This window comes from Cyphomyrmex costatus, unplaced genomic scaffold (assembly GCF_001594065.2).
Source record: "Cyphomyrmex costatus isolate MS0001 unplaced genomic scaffold, Ccosl1.0 scaffold413, whole genome shotgun sequence".
In the NCBI taxonomy this organism is placed as follows: domain Eukaryota; kingdom Metazoa; phylum Arthropoda; class Insecta; order Hymenoptera; family Formicidae; genus Cyphomyrmex; species Cyphomyrmex costatus.
In genome coordinates this window covers 3560-25129 of record NW_017278351.1, presented here as the reverse complement: position 1 = coordinate 25129, position 21570 = coordinate 3560, and the positions used below count along the sequence as shown (strand labels likewise).

At 31.5% G+C, this 21570-nt stretch overlaps 2 protein-coding genes across 2 annotated transcripts; both read right to left on the bottom strand.

Annotated features, from left to right (window-relative positions):
• Positions 1-1336: 1336 nt before the first annotated feature.
• On the bottom strand, positions 1337-6151 carry mas (trypsin-like serine protease domain-containing protein masquerade). The gene is made up of 10 exons (XM_018543972.1): positions 6041-6151; positions 4687-4720; positions 3762-4255; positions 3391-3573; positions 3102-3222; positions 2853-3029; positions 2335-2590; positions 1970-2247; positions 1700-1854; positions 1337-1551 (listed from the first exon to the last, which is right to left on the bottom strand). The coding sequence occupies exons 1-10, from the start codon at positions 6116-6118 to the stop codon at positions 1384-1386; spliced, it is 1944 nt and encodes a 647-aa protein (XP_018399474.1). The 5' UTR covers positions 6119-6151; the 3' UTR covers positions 1337-1383.
• Positions 6152-16565: 10414 nt separating this feature from the next.
• On the bottom strand, positions 16566-20928 carry LOC108777182 (BRCA1-associated RING domain protein 1). Its single transcript, XM_018544000.1, has 8 exons — positions 20661-20928; positions 19449-19637; positions 19233-19392; positions 18344-18424; positions 18076-18272; positions 17781-17993; positions 17583-17692; positions 16566-17404 (listed from the first exon to the last, which is right to left on the bottom strand). The coding sequence occupies exons 1-8, from the start codon at positions 20723-20725 to the stop codon at positions 16911-16913; spliced, it is 1509 nt and encodes a 502-aa protein (XP_018399502.1). The 5' UTR covers positions 20726-20928; the 3' UTR covers positions 16566-16910.
• Positions 20929-21570: the final 642 nt, after the last annotated feature.

The window sequence follows — 21570 nt, the reverse complement described above, 5'->3', positions numbered from 1 at the left end:
ATAATTGTGAGAAATGTAAAATATAAATAAACATAACGAATAAATTAATAAATAAATAGAAAACAAAAGTAATTCATTTTATATGGACCCATTTTTATTAAGGTTGATTATTATCCGGATATTCGGATCTTGATTCACGGAAATTCTATTCCAAATATTCGGATAGAATCTGAATAATATATATTACTAACTGTATACCCGAATATCAAATAGTGATATTATCTATAGATTCTAAATCCAAATAATTATATATAATATTCCGTGAAATTGTTGACTTTAATTGAAATATTATAGATATATTTAAATATCAATATCCGGATAAATTAATAATCGTCAACTCTTTTTAAACATATTATTATTATTATTATTGTGTGGATAAGAAAAGAAAATGATCTAGTTTTTCTCTCTCTTTCGTTGAAATATACGAACTATATTAACAAGTATATGTTTATAAATTGTATTGCCCAGAGAATGAAAGTAACTGCAATTACTTTATTACTTCCATTCTCTGAGTATTTTGCCCTGTATTTCTTATAATATTTTTTAACGAATTATTTATAACGCCGTTACTTTCCTTATCGTTACTTTGTTAGAATAACGATTTAACAGTGACGAATCTTTTTATGACCGCAACGGTAACATCGAGTTGGAAAGTCATTCGATTATTACTTATAACGAGTCAGAAAAGTAACTCATTATTGAAAAAATTAATTCGATATTTATAACTCGTTACTTTTTAGTCATTATACTTATAACGAAGTAAATTAAGTTACTCTCTCGTTATTTGATACAATTTACTTTTTTCAGTAAATAAACGCGTAATGGTGCAGTTATTATCTTTTAAAGTGATTTTCCTAACCTTAACACATGTCAGTGTTTAATTAGTTATTATATCATATATTATATATAATATATAATATAATAATATCATAAAAATTACAATATTATTATCAAACTGTTATTATAAAAAAAGTAACAGAATAGTAACTTTTCCATTCTCTGACCCATTTTTTCATTATTTGGTTAACTTGTGATTAAGCTTAACCTGATGTTTCACCCAATGAGTTTTCACCCCATGACATTTATCCTAGACGAAGCCTATTGGATAAAATATCAGGTTAAACCTAATCATAAGTTAACCATATATGTATAATGAAAAACCAGGCCTCTGTGTGGTAATGCTAATACATATATATATATATCTAAATTCTTAGCTAATTCTGAACTTATCTCTATATGTCTATGTTCTTTTTGCTTCTTACATTTCATATATGTAGCATAGTGCACTATGTATCATCAAGCGCGTGAAAATACTACAATGTTGCGTCAATAAATAAACGTACGTAGCTTAGACATATTCAATCATCATATCTAGGAGATATGCTAGAGGTTATTCACCGATATGATCTGATTTATCCAGCCGATGTACGAGGAGACTTTTACATACACACCCGGTACATTTTGACGACCACAACCGAATCCCCAAGACACCAATCCGGCCAATTCATAAAATCCGTCATCTTGACATACCAGAGGACCTCCACCATCGCCCTGAACATCGAAAAATATAATTAACTGGTTTCACGTTAGACAAAATATTTATGATAAACAATTTTACACCAATTGTTATGACAATTACGCTCTGATACGTTATTATAAAAATACACAGATAATATTTTTCTGTATAGAAAAGTGATACCTGACATGCATCATTTCCTTGTTCCCCACCGGCACAGAAACTGCTTGCTGGTAGAATAAAAATTTTCTCGGTCACGGCGTTCACTTTCCTTATACATTCGGCATCGCTAACGATTGGTATCTCCGCTTCACGTACTCGAAGGGGTATAGGACCGGCTGTAAAACATTACCGTATCTTGTTGCATAAGCAGTGAAAATACACATACCACGATGTTTACTCTTTAAAGAAAGAAATATGCAGTATCAAGTGATGTATGAAGATGCGATTTACCTTCTCCCATGTATCCATAACCGGTAACTGTACACCTTTTTCCAGCTGTGTGACTAACACCTCGTGCAGGCAAACAAACCAAACAAACTCCGTCCTTCAGTTCCGCTTGCCCATGAAGCTTCAGTAAAGCGATATCATTATCGAGCGTCTGACTATTGTGATTATGATGAATGTATGTTGTTGCGACGCGCAAGGTCTGAGCACCAGGGCTTCCATATTTACGAGTGAGGTCATGATCGCCCACCCTTACGTAGATTGCGTCACCGGTTCTCACGATGCTGGAAATAAGCGTTTTTTTCCCTACTTTTTTCCATTTTCAAATTTGTTCCGCGCTGAAGCAGAAGACAGGTGTAACATTTGCTTACTTTGTAACACAATGCGCAGCAGTAAGAACCCATTGCGTCCCTATTAGTGCGCCTCCACACAGGTATTGATTGAGGGAATTTATCAAGGCAACCTGCCAACACCATTCATTGGCATCTGCGTCTTCTCCACCTACAACGCGTGCGACTCTTTCAAAACTTCGTGCCTGAAGAGGACCGCGTGAGGTCCCCTTCACACCGCAAACATATTTACTGTACACCGAACTTCTAGTGGTGGTGGTAATCGTCGTTGTCTCATCTGAAAAATTAATGATCCTTTAGCATATATATACAGATACACATTTAAACGACTTTAAATTGAACATTAATCAGCTTTTAACTTGAACTTGAATCAGCTAATTTCAGTTTGAATTTGAATCATTCTGTAACTTAAATTTAATCAATTTTAACTTGAACTGAATTTAATTTAAATTAATTTATCCTGACAATTTTCGCAATTTCCAGTAGTTTTATAATTTCACAAAGTAATGATAAACTTTTTTCAATTCTTAGATACTCACACGACGTGGTGAGTGGGGTGGTATAAGGTTGCGAAGTGACGTGAAACGTATCGTTTCTGTTGGTTAGAACCGGCTCCGTAGAATTTCCACCGTGGAATTCTCTTATCAGAGATTTCGGTGCACAGCACTGGTGTCCCTGTTTCTTGCACTTGAACAGATTCGTCAGCTCAGCGTTTCCTATACACGTATGAATAAACATGAGGTACTATCCACGCATATGAAGCACGCATTCTTTTTACGAGTACTTACTAAAACAGGTAAATGACAAGTAAGATACGATGCAGGAACCAGGACAGTCCGGACGTGGGTCCGGTGGTAATGATATTGTTGTTGGCGGTCGTGGAGTAGGTCTCGGTTTTGGTCTTGGAGTCTGAAACGTCGCAAGAAAATAACAAAAAGATTACTAAACATATTATAGATGAATAAATATTTTGTTGTTTACATATTACATTATTTTCGCGTAGAATTTTTTCTATATTTACAGATTGGCCAACGAAACTCCGACAGGAGAACTGATTGTAAATCATGAGTTAATTACCTGCGACAGACTTTTTGTATTATCGCAGCAGATGTAACCGGATTGACAAGTCGAAGTTTTCATGATGATTACTTTCGGTCGCTCACAAAAGGCTGCCATAAGGGTTAATAGGCAAAAACCAGGGCACGTTGGTAGCTTCGGTTGAGGAGCTTTTGTGGAGGGCTGAATCGTCGTTGTCGTTTCCTAAAAAAAAAAAAAAATGATATACTTATTTACACTGTTGCGAACAATTTCATTTTGGCAAGATTAGCCAAATTATAGTACTTTTAATGATCTTCTAAATAGTTTTGAGATAATATTTTCGGAATAAATCGACACATTCATAAATGATAGTATTCGTTAAAGTACTATCAAATGTTAAATCTCATTACCGCTTTTTCCGGTTCACTGATGCAGCAAACCGTATATATGGAATCATCGGGAGGACAATCCGCATCTCCGTCAATGTTCTCGCAGAAAAGAGCGGAGAGACCGCTCGTGCATCTTCCTTTGCACGGCTTGAATGGTATTGGCTTCGGTCTTATCGTTGTTGCTGCTGTCGATGGCTGTCTGGTCGCACTTATCGTTGTCATCGTTGCCACTGTCGTCGCAGTAGCAATTGCAGAAACGCTTGTCGATAACGACGTGTTCGGTCGCGTTGTCGTCAACGGGGATGAGACCTTGCTGGTAGTTCCGCTGTTCTTCTCGTCGATACGAGAAGAGTTTAGGCGGTCGATTACTAAAAGCTCAGGTGGCGGAGACTCCCCAAAGGCATCCCTGGATACGCAGCACTTATAACCAGGCTTGCATAGGGTGTCTATTACCAGTACGGCATCGCAATAATCGGCGATTCTCTCGGCCATGCAAATGCCCGAACAAGTTTTAACTAAAAATTACCATTATCATTTTAACTCACTAATATAATAGTATACAATGATATTTCTTTACTGACTTTCTGAAACTGGTGATCTTAATATCAAAATATTTTTTATAATTATAAATAATAGGATAAACAATTATTTATTTTTATATATATAAGTATCCATTATATAAAATTATATATTATAAGTTTTTCTTTAATTACTTTTAATTCATTCAATTACTGAGTTTAAATGTTGTTTGATAAATCAATTTGTAGATATTTCTCAAATATTTCAACTGATAAATTTGTAATTTTTATAAGTAAAAAGATAAAGAAATTATTTTAAATGATGTTTAAATAAATATCAAAGTAATAATTAAATAATGACACGATAAAAAGATGCGCGCAAGTGTATCATATTACAGATATATATTTTATGCAAAATGTTTACGTACTTGATGACTTTTCACTTGTCTCGTTATAACTTTCCTACAAAATAAAAAAAGAATATATAAATATAATTTATAATGCTTCTAATATAATTGTATACAAAAAAATATAGATATCTACATATATAATGTCATTCATTAAACATTTCCCAGGTAGCACATGTTATATATATACATATATATATAGGCTTTATGTAGGTACGTTTTCTAAACGTATTTTATCTTTTATAATAATTAAACATTAATAAATATCGTTTCAAAAGAAACATTTTTTAAAATTTTTTACATAATATATATGTAAAAAAAACACATTTTCACGTATTTGTAAATAAATAAAAATAAAAATTTTTTAATTAAAAATTTTATATGTATATGTACAGCATACATGAATGTATGGGGCACTATATCTTTCAATAGATATAAAGTTATCCATATACATTTTCAAGGTTGAATTGTTGCGTCCAACTTCAAACGCACCGAATAAATTTTAGTACATTATTCCGAAAAAAACAAGGAGTGTTTTCAAAAGATCTTTTTATGTGTCGTTTAGCTCTATAAAATTAGTTACTTTAAATTGATAAGTCCATGTATAAAGTCTAAAATATTAGTACCACCAGTACTTGTCGATATTATTTTTAGTATTCAGAGACTTTTGGAGGATCACACACCAAATTTCAAAAATCTATTATTCTGTGTTTGAATCGATCAAATTTCATGATTTGTAAAAAATGAATTAGAGAGAATTTCGTGTAGTGTGACTGTAAAATGGTTTGATTTACGCTATAAAGTGCTTCTATAACCCCTTTTTTAAATTTGGACTTTGTAATGTAAATTTATATACAAACCACGAAACTTGATCGATTCAAATGAACACCAAACACAGAATAATAGATCTATGTCACTGAAAAAAGATGTTAAAAAAAGACCGATTTTTGCCCATAAAGGTGTAAGTAAAAGGAATAGCGTTTTTTTTTTTTTATAGATTTTGATTTCCTGAATATAATAATATTAATAAAAAGTTTGGGATCGATAGGGAACACTTTGAAAATTAAGCATGAACATGGTGTATTAGCAGAACTCGAATGCTGTATATAGAGCTATAGAAATATGAAACAAAAAAATTCAATAATAATTTAATTGATTAATTAAATCAAATTATTTGGTATGTTACGTCGAAGCGACGTGCAAGAAACGTTTTATATCTGCAACTTTGCAACCAAAATAGCACGTCTCTTTCACGTACAGGCAGGGAAGAAACACCTTGTATATATATATATATATGCTTTCTAGTAATAACTTTCTAAAGCAGTGTTTTCACGATCTAGCTTATTTTCTCTAATACCAAATCTGCTAAACGTACCGGTGTAGTTTTTGCCGAGGTGAAGGAAGTTGATGTGCTGAGTGTCGTAGTTGTCGGAGGTGTCGTAGAAATCGTCATGGTCTTGAGAATCGTCGTAGACACGGTCGAAGTTGACGGCTCCTCATCATCGTCAATTGCGTTCTCAGACGAACCGGTACTATTTATCGGATCTGGCAGGCAACATCGCATACTTGTCGTGGGACACTGCACGTCCTCGAGAACGTCGTCGCACATAAACGTCGCCAACGTGTGCATACATACTCCTGGACAGTCGGCGATCTTCGCAGTACTCGTTAGAGAATTTAAAAAACCTGCATATACACATAAAAAAAACCACTCTTATACATCTTGATCTATTAAAACAACAAAACAAAATTCGTTTAATTTAAATTCTTCATATACGAGGTTTGTTAAAAAAAATAACCGGACTTTTTAAATTACACGCGACAACGGAGCGTCCTAGCGACGTGCGGTTGGCAGTACTATACATAATTATCATAATTGTTTGTAATAAGGCTTAATAAGTTTTTAAAAACTAATATAAAGAAACTTATCGTAATCTTCCAAAAGCAACCGGGCTTTTTCACATTGTTTACATCTCGTTTAGTTTCAAAGTTATTGTTATTTGAGTGCAACGTGTTTTAGTGTTTGTGGCGATTTTCTCGATGTTCGATTTACAGGAGCTATCCACTCAGCCTTGTCAAAATTCGCAAGTTTTGTGCCAAATATCAGATAACTGTCCTCCCCCAGACCTTGTTCCCTATGAGTTTTTCTTGTTTCCAAAATTAAAATCAGTGCTGAAAGGACACCGTTTCGACACCATTGATGACATTAAAAAGAATTCGTCATTGGCATTGAAGGATATTTCAAAAAAAGTTTTCTGCATGTTAAAGTGGAAACCGGACAAGTGTGTGAATAGAGGAGGGGAATACTTTGAAGGAGACAAAAAGAATAAGCTGTATGTTAAATAATAAAAATAAAAAAAAAACGTTTGGTTATTTTTTTTAACAAATCTTTTCTACAGAATATAAGAACAATTTTGCTACTGTGTTTCAGAATACATAACTTAAAAATTTTGTAATATACTTTTATATAAAGTTTGTCTTTTTAAATTTGCCTAGTATAATTTAAGCAAAAACTCGCATTATATGACTCATTCTGAATTTCTTTTCAACATTAATACACGGAGAAAAAACATAACATATAGGTAGATTATAGCTAATAAGTAGCCTAATTCAAAATAATCTTTTAATTTCAATAACAGTAGATAATAATGAAATATAATACATAATACTTTGTTAAAATAACAGTACGATGTGATTATTAGTAAGATTTTGTTCAATTATAAGAGTTAATTAACTAATGTTTTTAATACATTTTTTTATGTACGAACATATATATCACATCGCATTACTTTAGGAATTTTAAAAGAATTAGGAAGAGATAAGCGAAGATATTAAGTGGAGTTATTCATTGTAAAAGTCACGAAGACACAATGTGATGGTGACGATGGAAAGAATAATGGTCCCAAATTCTGAGTCAGGAATCTTATACCCGGAATAGGTTCTCCAATAGAGACAATTTTTAATCGATTCAGGTGTGTGAGTCGCGAGCTAGGTGTCCCGGACAGTGTTACCTCATATAGCTCGTAGCAGCGAGATTAGAGAGAAGCCTCTAATAAAATTACTGTCACTGCTGCTGCTGTTAATTGTAACTGTACATCGTTTACAGGCGCAGTCACGGCACCATCGACGAACGCATTCCTGCATATGTAATTTCACTGGCAAGACCACATTTATAAAAGTGGTCAAGGATGACCACGAGCTTGAACTTGACAAACGTGAGAATCAAGTTAACGACCGAGGAATTAACTCACTGTTATTGGGATTCTTCTTCGTGGAACCGAAGAGTTTATGTCAAATTATACATTTCACCGATCGATGTTATGTAAAACCGTTAGAGAATATGTCTCAACTATTTGACTACTGAAGAATGATTTATGTGGATATAAACAAATGTAGAAAGAGATTAATATGTATTTCTCACTTCCGTAGCTAATTGTAAGTATATTAATTAAAAGAGTATATTAAAAGTATATTAAAAGAGTCTCTTTTAAGAATATAGATAATAGATACTAATAAACCTTTCTTATACCTAAAGCTTAATTTTATAAACAATTTCAATTAATTTTACGTTATACTGTCTTGAATTTTTTTAAATTGAGAGTATTTTCTTTTTAAATTATATTTCTCTTAATTATTTCTCCTTATACGTGTTATTAGTATTTTTGTATATAAACTGTAAATAACCGTTATACTTATATGTATTACATAACACATGGAATATACGCGTATTTAAAAAACAAATAAATATAAATTAATAAGCAAGCGAATAAACAATTAATAGAAAATAAAACTCATAATAATCGTGCGAAGCACGATTTTTAGTGCTTAAATAATTCTATGTGAATTATTATTCTATTTTATGTGTGTGTGTGTGTGTGTGTGTGTGTGTGTAATGTGTGTGCGCGCGCGTACGTGTAATCATTTAACTGTGCGCCAAAGTAATTTTTTTATAAGTTGTATAAAACAAGCTAGAGTGATCAAATTATCGAGACATTGCAGTCATATAATAATCTCTAAATTGACTCTGAATGGGATAAAAATCCTTTTACGGGATAAGGCAAGCGCAGCGACACGACCGTGTACTTTACGCGAACTGCGAATTGCGGGGGACTGAGATTATACTAGATCTCAATATAACGATGACTGAACTAATCGAGTTGTATTATATGCTTAAAGGGATACTGAAGCGACCAAATTGTGGGGAGTTTGATATTGCAGTTTGATAAAAATATTTGAATTTACTGAACGGAGTCAAAAATCCTTTTACAGGATTGAAGTAAAATTGGATGAGAGTGCTAATGGATTGTGTACTAGAATCGGAAAAAAGTTAAAATACTTTTTTCAACTCGTAGAGCTGTCACCTGACGTAAATGTTTCCTTAATACAAAAGTTTTACAGCTCGTATGGACCAAACGACAGTTCAACCCCCAGCATATTACATGAACAAACAATACTGAGTTTACAAAACTGAGACTAAAAGTTCTAAAAAAGAGATTTTTATTGAGTTACAAAATTACGTATATTTTTTTATTTACTCAATGAAGACTCAACATGATAACAAACCAAGAATTACGCCCTTAGAACATACATGTTCTAAGATTACGCCTGACAGTAGTTACTCGATTTTACGAGAGATGGCATTGCATATATTAGATAAGGACAGATGAATGCGTAAGATACAACGATATATGACATAATCCCTTATAGAAATTTAACACTAATACTGGCTAATTAATCATTTATTTTCAGTATTAAAAATACTGTTAACAATACTTTTAATACTGGAAATAAGTGATTAATTGACCAGTATTAGTGTTAATTAAATTTCTATAAGGGATATATATAAGAAATGAATGATAGATGTCACTATTATCGAATTTGGAACTAAAAATGTCTATAATATCGATCTCGATCAAATTCAGCCAGTGTTGCTAGCGGGGACATGTTTTTTATATTTATAATTTCTTTATTACATTTTAATTACATTTTTTTTAACTTATTATAAGTCTAATAATAAGTCTAATAATAATTAATCTTTCTATAAAATTTATCTGGAGGTTCTAAAGGTACCCGTATTCTTATGAACTTGATATTTGACGCAAGAAAACGCGTCCCCGCTAGCAACACTGCAGTTCCAGCATCCCCTTTAATCGATAATTTAAGGGAATACTGAAGCCGTCTGTATTATCGATAAAATTAACGTTTTTGACATTTTCATTCCTGTCTATAATTTCTTCGTAGTAGTTTCGCAGAATAAAAATTTCTTCTCCACGATTTAAATATTCATACTAGTATTTTCCCCTGGTCTATATTGTGTTCAAAGCTGGAAAAAATATGAAATTACAGATTTCTTTATTCATTTTTATCTTCAGCGTTGGTCGCCTTACTGAGATCGGCGTACTAAATTGGGTGTATCTCTTATAATTAATATATTTTGTAAAATCTAATCCGTCTTGTTAAGTCATATGTCAGTATATTTGTCATGTATTAGTCTGGATTTTTATAAGTTTTCCTCTTAGCTATGAGCCCTCTATATTATAGCTATGACCCTACATACTCTGCAGCTATGCCATAAGGCATAGCGTTATGAGCTTTTCTCAAGCTAAGTTCGTATTAATTAATTGCAAAGCAGAAAAAATTTAAAAAAGTTCCCTACAGTTTGGAGAATTTTAAATTTCATATTCGAATTCAACACATTCAAATCTATAAAGATTGACCGATTTCATATATTTTCATCACAGGTAAATATATTGGTCATAAACAGTTGTTTTCTTGTGACATAATAATTTTTAAAGAGGAATTAAAGCTATTGTAACTTGTGGGTTGAAATAGGGAAATCAATATAAAATATTATTGAAAAAATAAAATCTAACTTGTGTATAGTTGTTGTTGATACCAAATAATTTAAAACTCTGGCTTTTAAAAGTTTTCTAAATTACAGAGAAGCGCGATATCTTCTTAATAATTCAAGACAATACATTGGATTTATAAAAAATCTTGATGTAAGTAATATTAAACAGAAAACATTAAAATATATCGGCAATGGCTAATTTTGTTTATTATAATAACGGTAGCGAAAAATCAGGTTGACCGGAGGATCGACTTTGTGAATAATAAATAAATTGAGTAAAAGGTAAAAAAAATCCATCCTAGAACATAGACGCATCGCTTCCTAGTTTTTAAGTTTATATCAGCAACGGTCTTGTTACTGCCAGTGAATTGACCATCATCCGCATAGCGCTGCACAACTCCTAAAAGTGGAACACAGTCCATCCTTCCAGATTCTACTTATAAACGCGTATGCCGTCGGCGCCACGCGAATTTCTATTTCTTGAAGCCGCTGCTGCCACCGGATAACTTTTTGTCGGCTGTATATTACGTGTATATTACGCTGTATATTACATCGCATACACAAAAATCGCGCCGAATCACTAAAAATCAGGCAAGAAGAGACCAACTCGATTTTATGCGATTTAATAAAACTGCAAAGTTCTGACTTAAACACACATTTCATTTCAAATAGCTTATTTTAACAACGCGATATATTGCTCATACATACTATACTCATTGCGCACGTGTACACGCACGTGCAAAAGTACTCAAAAAAGTAGTTAAATAGTACTGGCACAGTGTTAATATGTAGATCATTCCGGAATCTTGCCGAATCTTTTTCAGTAAAAAATATTTTTTAATAATAAATATATACTAAAAAATATTCGGCGCGCGATTAAAAATCTACATACGTAGTACATAAATTCACACGCAATTATATAAAAGCATTCAAGATCCAGCTTGACCGTTACGGCCTGTTCTCATCGGTCTTTCATTGGTTTAAGTTCTCACGGTCCTATAAGATTTAATATTGTTTATTCGCGTCGCTTGCAAAATAGACTTTATTCGTACATACACTGACTATTGCAAAGAATATTCTGAAAAAAATTCGATGCGTAATTAAAAATCTACATAAGTAGTATATATAAATTCATACGCAATTATATAGAAGCACCCAAGATTCGGCTTGACCGTTTTACGGCCTGTTCTCATCTGTCTTTCACTGGTTTAAATTCTTACGGTTCTATAAGATTTAATATTACATATATAGGGTTAGAAAAAAAGTACTATGGTATTTTATTATCTCAAGATTGTATAATGTACATTTAAAAAATTAGCGATTATACTATTCAATATTAGAGTAAGGTTTCAACTTTAAGAATCTGATTTTTTTATTGCAGTACAATATAATTTTTAACGAAATAATAAGCAATTAAAATCAAAATGTTTCTTTACTTAATTCGCGAATAATTTAGAGACAAAAAATCGTAAGAATATTTAAAAAAAAATAGATTTTTAGGAAAACACGAAGCTTTCACGTTAGTCGAAAACTTTCGCAAATTCTTTTTTGGTACATTATAACAGAGCGAGAAAAAAAAATTCCTTTTTTTTCAACTTGTAATTTTCTATATATAAAAATTACAAGTTTACATGAAAAAAATTATAAAAACGTTTTGAAAGTAGGAATTTTAAAAGCTTTAAAACCTTTTTTTTTAAATTTTGTTCATTTTTGACGAAGATTTTGTATATGTTATAGTTTAGATTTAATAAAAACCGCAGAACTTTTTCTCCAATCCAATATACATATATATATTGGATTGGAGAAAGTCCTTTTTAAAAAATAAATTTTTAAAGCTGAAACTTTACTCTATTGAATGATACAATTGCAACGAAAATTTCGCAACACATGATGGGGGAAGAATTCTTTTATATATATATAAAATTATAATATATGTATATAAGTGGTATTGAAATTTATAATTATTTATAATGAGAATCGTGTATATTTATGACAAGTTTTTTTAAGAAATACGATAAAATAAAAAAATTTCACGTAAGTGTAACAATAAAGAGATACTTACGGATGATATAAGCCAATAAAACATCCATATAATTATCACATCAAAGCATTTCTCATCGGGCGCAATGCCAATAGTACCGTAATTTTATTGAACGTAACGGTGGTAAACATATTATTGTTTATATCTCCAGTTTTCAATCATTCAATTTATGATTATAAACTGTTAGAGATAAGATCATAAATCTCTACATAAAACTTCCTTGTTGCAAGTTTTAAGAATATCTTCATTAATTTCGTGTTGCTCCAATATCATTCTATCAATTAGTATGTTACATTCTTTTTGTTGGTTTTATCAAATCTCTCCAGTAATACATCTAATATATATATTATAATAGACTATTGATAAGACTTCAAACAACAGTTCTTCAATTATATGAATTCATAGGAAATATTGAATCAAATCACAAATTTTATCGTTTTCTGATAAATTTCCGCCGCTACAAACTTTGAATGAAAATGACAAAGTATTTTTGTTTCACATGTTTGTTTTTTATACAATTAATTAACCCTAGATTTATTCTCGATTTAAATTACTCTTTTTATCTTCTTCTAGTTCTAAGAATTAAAAAAAGATAAAATAAAAAGGTTAAATCGAGATTAAAGTTAATCTACATTAATAGAAAATATCGGCCAATCGAGAATTCTTACCTGACAGAAAGGTACCGGCTAAAGAATCATCATCCTGCCCATTAACTAACCCGATGAGTGCGAGTAGAAGGACGATGCCCTCGGGGACAGCTCTTAATATCATCTTCAGCCTCCCTGTAGCTGTCTTCGTTTGTTTCTTAATCAGGAAAACAGTGAAGAAAGAACAAGAGAAAGAAAAAGAGAGAAAGAAATTGTTAAGATTGATGCACTGTTTCGTTTGTGCGGTCCCGATCACGTGCGCGTCAAACTATTTCTCTTCACTGACGAGAGAGTTCAACGACGTTTACAATGTTGCGCCATGCAGACCCACATCATTCGCTTCGGCTCGTTTGAACGACACTGACTGGGTAGAGATCAGGGCCTACTTGTGGGTCAGAGTGTGTGGATCCCCACTTCCAACACCAGTGGAAGGCCCATGAAGATAAAAGAAACAAGGAGAAAGAAAAAGAAAGGAAGAAATGAGATAGAACGATGATTGACCGGCTTTGTAAATGTTATCCGGAGGGGATAGGGTTTGTTGACAGGGGCGGTGCTAGCTGCGACTTTTGTTGCTTTTTTCACTCCTACAAAGCATTGCGATGAGATCAACGATTTAGGTTACCACTTACGGAATAAGTAACGTATAGAAAAGAAAGATTTAATCAATATCTCAGTTAATCAACTAATTAGTACACTATTTGCGGAATTCTGAACTACAGCTTTTGATCAGAAGTATAAAAGCTCAGTCTTAATTTAATGTATTTTTGTAGAAAAGACGATAATAAATGCCAAAAGAAAACTAGTAAAATATTTAACAAAATATTAAATGTTATACAAATAAATGTTATTTTTCGATAAAACTTTTTAAATTAATTTTTTGTTATATATAAAACATTTACTTGAATTTGTAAGAGTGTTTTATACATTATTATTATAAAGCAAAGACTGCGTACTTGTGAGAAATTTAAATGTGCGATTTTAAATGCAATACAAGACGTCCTCTTCAATTTTTCATCATGATATAAATAATTTCATTCATTTGAATCTGTATAGGAAGATTTAACATTGATTGATCGGACAACCGTTCCTGCTCTCTTCTGTGCATTCTTCGTTTCTTCCTCGGTACTATGAACTGATCATTTGGATGTCTCTTTTGAATACATTGTGTACGAGTATATGAGAGACACCATAGTCCCAGTTCACGTCCCCTCTGATTTTTCCGTTCTCTTCCGCGCGACCAAATCTCACTTTTTTTTCTATTTTCCTTGTTATACGCTCTTCTTCCTCTTTCCTTTTCCATCCTGTTCTCCTTTCTAGCTACTCTCTTCCGTCATTCCCTCTTTCCTTTCTACATATGTTGTGTATCGTGTGCGCTTGTGTTGGTATAAATATCCACGCCCGGCGCATGCACGTGTGTGTACGCACGCACATACAAAACGCGTATGCGGCGTGCCCGTGTGCGACTAGCGGTACTTTACCCGTAAATGTACGAGATACCGTTCGATATTTTCCTCCAGAAATGATCGCACATTGCACAAGGTGGCATCGTTCTACAACTATAGCATAAATTTCTGATAAGATTCCGTAATAACTATCTAGACGTAATAATTATTAAATTAATGCTTAAGCATCCATCAGCTAAAACTATCTTGTGCCACTAGGAAAAGATAATTGGAAGAGATACATAAATTAAAAGCAGCACTCATGTTATAATATATTTAGCTTATATTCAAAAATAAATCCTTTATCGATAATTTCATATTTTATGTATAAATGAATTCTTGTTTGACTCTCTTTCTCTTTTTCAAATAACATTAATCATGTATCTAAACATTTATAAAGCCTTATTCGATAATATCTTAAATAGCATATCTAGAATGAATAGAAAACAAACTTAAAAAAATGTTGAACATATGATATTATAATAATAGAAAAATATGTAGAATTTTTACCCCTTAAATATCAATGAACATTATTGAATATAAAATAGAATATATTTTATAAGTAAGAATATGTACGTGTTTTATATAGTAATATATATTATTGTATAGTAATTTGAACACTTATAAGAACCTTAAGTAAGACAGATCGATAAGAGTTTTTCGATGCAATGAATTAGTTAGCTATACAGTAATCACAAACTAACAAAAAGCATATTGTATTGGCAGTTCACTTATTTGTTTTACCTAATAAATATATAACGGACACAATCAGAGGACTCAATAGTTGAGTGAGCGCTCGCTGCTATTGATGTATTCTTCTAGATCTAAAATTCTATAGAATAATTTAAAAAAATAATAGCGACTCAATTTAAGTCTGCTGAACGCAGTTATTGTGTACACATATACAAAGGATATAAAACAGATCATTTACGGTGTGGAAAGATCACTTGTTAATTATATATCTTCTAGATCTTTTGAATTTGATTCTCTATACATGTACTCTTTCCTTTACAAGTCTTATCAAGTCATCCTTCATGAATCGTACGTTACTAATATGATAAGTTGCGTATTTACTTGCAAAGCAAAATAAAAGAAACATTTCAGATGGACTTGTATGAGGATCACAATATGCACAAATAAATTTAATGAAAATTTAAAACAATTTTATGATTACTTATGACATTATAAAAATGAGAACATTAGATAATTATAAAATTTAGGTTATTTCAATGATTAAATTTTTCTTCATAGAGTTAATACTATAACATAGTATGAAAAGTTATTTTCAGATTTGAAATATTATTTTTACGATATCACTATATGGGATATTTATGTCATATGTAATCAAATGTAATACGTATATGCTATTTGTTTTCTGCGGCAATGTGTGTGTGTGTGTGTGTGTGTGTGTATTATATAAATATAATTAAAAAAATTTTTTTTCAAAGTATTTTAAGGCTCCTGAGTAATCACTTTAACCATATTAAATTGTGACGTCGTAAATTAAAGAAATAACACGTTGATTATCTTACAACTCTGCTCTAAAGACACAAAAATTATATAAGAAATTATAAAAAATCATTTTGTTGTACTGTTAAAGCAGGGAATTTGTTTCATTGGAACGCAGTTGTGCTCAAAAGTTAGGTTTTATTGATAAACTTCTTTTTGTTAATAACTTTTTAATGAACGAGCTAAAATTTGTTCAAGATTATTCGGAGTCATGACCTTGACAACATATGTCAAAGTCATGGTCATTGGAGGATAATCGCTTATACTGCATAATTAATGAAAACATTTGTGTAAGAATATTAAAAAGTTTTTTATTATACAAGTTTTTTTTTATTATAGAAGATATACTTTTGTTATTTCTTACAATTTATAAATAAAATAATAAATTTATCTGATCTATGACTGTGACTGTGTTTTATTATTTAAAAAAATCTAATTAAAAAAAATTAAAGTATTCTGTAAAAAGTATCTCTGGATCATTTCTCAAGTGAAAAAATAGGGATTATTTTTAGATTGATCCATGGTATACCATGCGCATAGATCGTTCGTAAAAAGTAGAGACGCCACAATACAATAAAAGTGTAAAAACTTTGTTCACGATGCAACAAATACATAGAAAAAAATGTCGATTTTTGAAACATAAAGTGTGATAAGCTACAAATTTTTTTCAGATTTTTAAACTTGCTTTTTATTTCTCCTAAAATAGGGAAATTTACTTTTGGATTAATCCTTGTGTAAGATAATTAAAATTCTTACTACAATCCCAGATGAGCTGGATCGACAAGAGTAAATTTTTCGATGCATTCAATAAGCCATATTAATGGCAGACTCTTGATATGTGGCATATTATATTTAATAAGCGGTTCACCTACCTTTTTACCTGGCATATATATAATATAATGCGTACACTTATGTAAAGGATGAGACAGATCATTCACGATATGGAAAGGTATTACTTGTGACATATCTTTTAGATCTTCTGGATCTGGTTTTCTAGTAAGTACTGTCCCTTCTCCTTCCTTTACAAGTCTTATCAGATCGTCCTTTGTACATCGTACTGTAGCAATATGATAAGTTGTATTTGCTTGCAAAGCAAAATAAAAGAAACAGTTATTGAATAAACGTGGATTTTGACATTCTGTATTCTGTCTCGCTTTCCTCGGGATGCCAGCAGTGGGTGCACCGTTAACTTCAAATAATTCGAGATCCATATTAGTTATTTCGTCCATATCTGCTGCTAGTCGAATCCCTTTAAATGTTATTTTCTTTACATATTAATTTTTTCTAAATATTAATTTTATATTGCTTAAATTTTTATTTAGATATAACAATTTTACTGTATATAAATATAATTGTTATTGTAATACAATATATTTGAGCAAATAATTCATAGCATAAAAGATCATTATAAATATATTTTATCTTACACTCGCTATTGAGAAGCCAACTTCCATAAACAATTGAGAATAAGACGTCAAGTGTTAATGTTGTACAATTTTGCTCATTTGCCTCTACTATGACATGTGTAACACATTGTCTGAAAAAAAATTGATTGTACTCGTTTGCATTTCCTGTAGATTAAAAAACCTATACAATAAAAAAATATACAAAAGAACGAATTATACCTATACGTTGTTAAAATTTTGAATTTATGTCTTGCGGCTACGAGACCAAGCAACTGCTGACTTTCACGTTTTAAATTTGATGCAAGAATCACAAATTTGTTAGATGTACAAATAGATCTATCTAGAGTTTGATTAAGATCTGATATCCTTTCTGACGAAGTTTTTGGTAAATCCATCAAAAGTTGTCGCATCTGCACTGATTTACAGTAGTCTCTGCAAAATCACATTAAAAGATTATGCAATAAAGTTATCTTTAGTAAATATTCTTTGCGGCTACGATAAAACATGTACATACATAGGTTTTTTGCCAAACTGATCACGATGGTTTCTGTTTGCATTATAATGCAACAACAACTTAGCTTCTTCAATTCTGTTATACTTAGCAGCGTCGTGTAGTGGTCTTCGGTTCTTAATACCTGCTACATCGGGCGAAGCTCCACACTCTAGTAGCAATTTACATATTTCAGTATATCCAAAATTTACCGTTTCTTGCTGAAATATTATGTAGAATATAATTTAAATTTGACAAGTTTACAAAAAACACATATTAATCTTTTTTTTACCAATGGTGTCCAATCAGCATGATCTTTTGTATTAGGATTTGCACCAATCAACAAGAGACGTTTAACTTCTTCAACATTTTGCTATAAAATAATTGTCTTCTAAAGCTTTCTTAGAGAAACAAAAATTATTTTTTGGTATATAACAGGGTAAAAGAAAATGTTAAAAATATATAACGTGTTTTTTAACATACTTTTAATGTTTTAAATGTTTTAAAACCATATCTATACAGTGTATTCTTTGTTTACTTACTTTTCACTACTTTTTATTTTTTGCCTTTTTCTCTTACTCAGTTTTTTATTTTCTGTTGTCTAAAATAAAAAATATTCAATATTCAATACTAAAGACTGTTAATGTAGGAACATAACTAATATGAATACGAAGCCTATAACAGTCTAGCTTGGATCTTTAATAATGGATCTAAAATAAAAGTTGATGAACTTCAGAAAGAAAAAAAACATGTGAGAAAAACATGATAGTTGGTAAGTACCCATACATATTCATAGACAGGCCTATATATAATATTTAAGGCTCCTTAAGTTTATGTTCAGATGCTCTATAAATTATTTTATTAACTACTGAACATCTAAAGATAAGGAAACCTTAAGTATAATATAAAGTCTGACTATGAATATGGGCTAAGATGGTCACAAAAAAGAAGAAAGACATGAAGTAAAAAGCAAAAAACAGAACACACTGTAAATTAAGTCAAATACCTAGTATTAAAAGAAATATGCTTGAAACAAGGTTTAAAACATCAACTATGTTTTTTACCAACCCTGTTATATAGAGTATACATTTGAGATTTAATTCAGGTACTTATTACAAATTATATTTTTATACAAATCAAAAGAATATAGTAAAGACAGTATTAGTATTTTATTTCTATACCTTCAAGCATGCAATATGTAATGGTGTTTCCCCTCTATGATTTAGTTTATTTATATCCTTTGTACGTCTATAACTTTGCTTCTTTGGTGTATGAAATATTGTAGATATTGTATTATCCAATAATGTACTAAATGCATCTGTAGCATTCTCCCATAAATCTCTAAAAGAATTTATTCATACAGTTATTTATATAGTTTTATTTAGCAAACTTCTAACCTTTTATGAATAATTTCTGCAATAACATCACAATTATGTACAAGACTGGATACTAAATGATCAGGTTTTATTTCCTTTGGCTGCACTGGTACATCACATTTATTACATTTTGTCGCAGATATGATACAATTACGACAAAAGAAATGTCCACAATTTGTGAGCCTTACAGGAGAAACTGGTTTCAACCCACTATATAAAAAGATAGTGATTATATTATATAAAGCATACATAAAACAATAATAATTAATGGTGCGAAAGAAGGACTACGAGTCTAATAAATTCATTTAACTTCATATTCATCATCACACATTATGTATGTTTTCATTGCAAGTTAAGACAGGGAGCTATCCAGCAAAAAACACAGTGCAACACAACAAATCATTATATCCTTATTGTTCGCCAACGTTAAACAAAGATGAAATGATTACTATTACAGTGTCTCTTGTTGGAAAGCTCCTGGTAAATGTTGACGCTTTTTTTCTGCTAAATTCTTTCGTTTCATGCAAAAAAATATTGATTATTTAGAATGCCATCTCCCCCCTTAAATCTTAATAAAAATATATTCATTCAATGCGTTTTCATTCAAAACAAAAACATTTGTAAAAAAAATCTGCGGCAGTCGGTCTTGTGAACCGAGATAAATTCGAAACTTTACAGGTTAAATCAAATATCTGTCACTCGATATAAGCGCTACGTGTACGTACTTTTACTTTCGTGCTACAAAAACACAATTTAAAAACATAAAAGTACTGCTTCAGAAACACAAAATATCACTGCTTTGAAAACACTCAAGTAAGTACTATGAGGATAGTATTATAAAGCCTTTTTATTGATCTTTGAAGTACAGAAGTTTATAAAAAAAAAACATCAAATTATAATTATCGATATGTAAGGAAATTTGAATCTTACGCGGAATTAGAAGTACTAATAATTATACAGAATACAGTAACTACCTTCGATTTTGATAAAATTAGGCTTATTCGACGTGGTTTTTTTTTTGCATAAGTCCTCAACTTCAACGCTTAATAACTCAGACAAGGTCGACCGTCGCATTTTTCTTACAGATTCTTTCGTTTTGAATAAAACGAGAATATTTTTATTAAGATTTAAGGAAGGGTGTATTCTAAATAATTATCATTTTTTATAAAGAATGTATGTTGGAACTTAATATCATTGTCAACTATAATAGAATTTCAAATAGTGTAATTATACCATTTCCCGCAAACCAAAACATTTGCAAAATCTTGCAATGCATTATCAGTATTTATCCATGACATTGTTCGCCTCGATGTTTGCAAATTCTTCTTCTTTTTTTGTCTTATTTAATTTATGGCTCCACGCCTCCAGTAGGTTTGTCTTTTGTGACTGGATTACACTTTTAAAACTTCAAGTGAGAATGGTATAAGTTTAATATTTGTAGAAAGCGACAGAATTCCTAGTTCAGTCTAGAGATCCTCTAATAACAATCTGGACACAGTGAAGCCCAAAATGGAGTGCGAGTGCGCATACGCGAAATCAGTAAGTTCCCCAGTAACGCCATCTAAACTTCTATCTCATTTGTTCTTAATTTCCTCTTTCTCTCTGCTTCTTTCTAGCTGCTCTAGTTATTTGTATCAGAGAGAAACCTGAGAGCGGCCATGGAGGCCTTTTTCTTGTAATGCTTCTAACTGCCCGTACACTAGCGGCACCAACGTTTGCGGGAACTACGTACCACGTCCATTTTCGTGAACCGCCGTCTCGTCGATAAAATCGTATCTTCGAAAGTGGACGTGGTTCGGGTCCGTGTTAAATCAGGATAAAGAAGATTTGCTCAGTATGAGTGAGCGCGACAGCTCGATACGTTCGTTCTTTTCTCGTTCGGCAACCTTTGACGCATCGAGAGAGAGCGAGACAGCGAGACGCTACGTCACGAACGTCCCGTCCTTCTCGCTCGGTCGCTTGTTTCGAGCGACTAAAAATGTTTTCTCAGCGATCGCCGCATATGTATATACCGAGTGGGGCAATAACTTTGCCACCTTAAATATCTCCGCTATTTTCAGAGATATGAAAATATTGTTATTACGAAAGTTTTCTAGGTGGAGGCGCTTCGGAGATTTCGAGGTCGACCTCATTTTTTTAAATG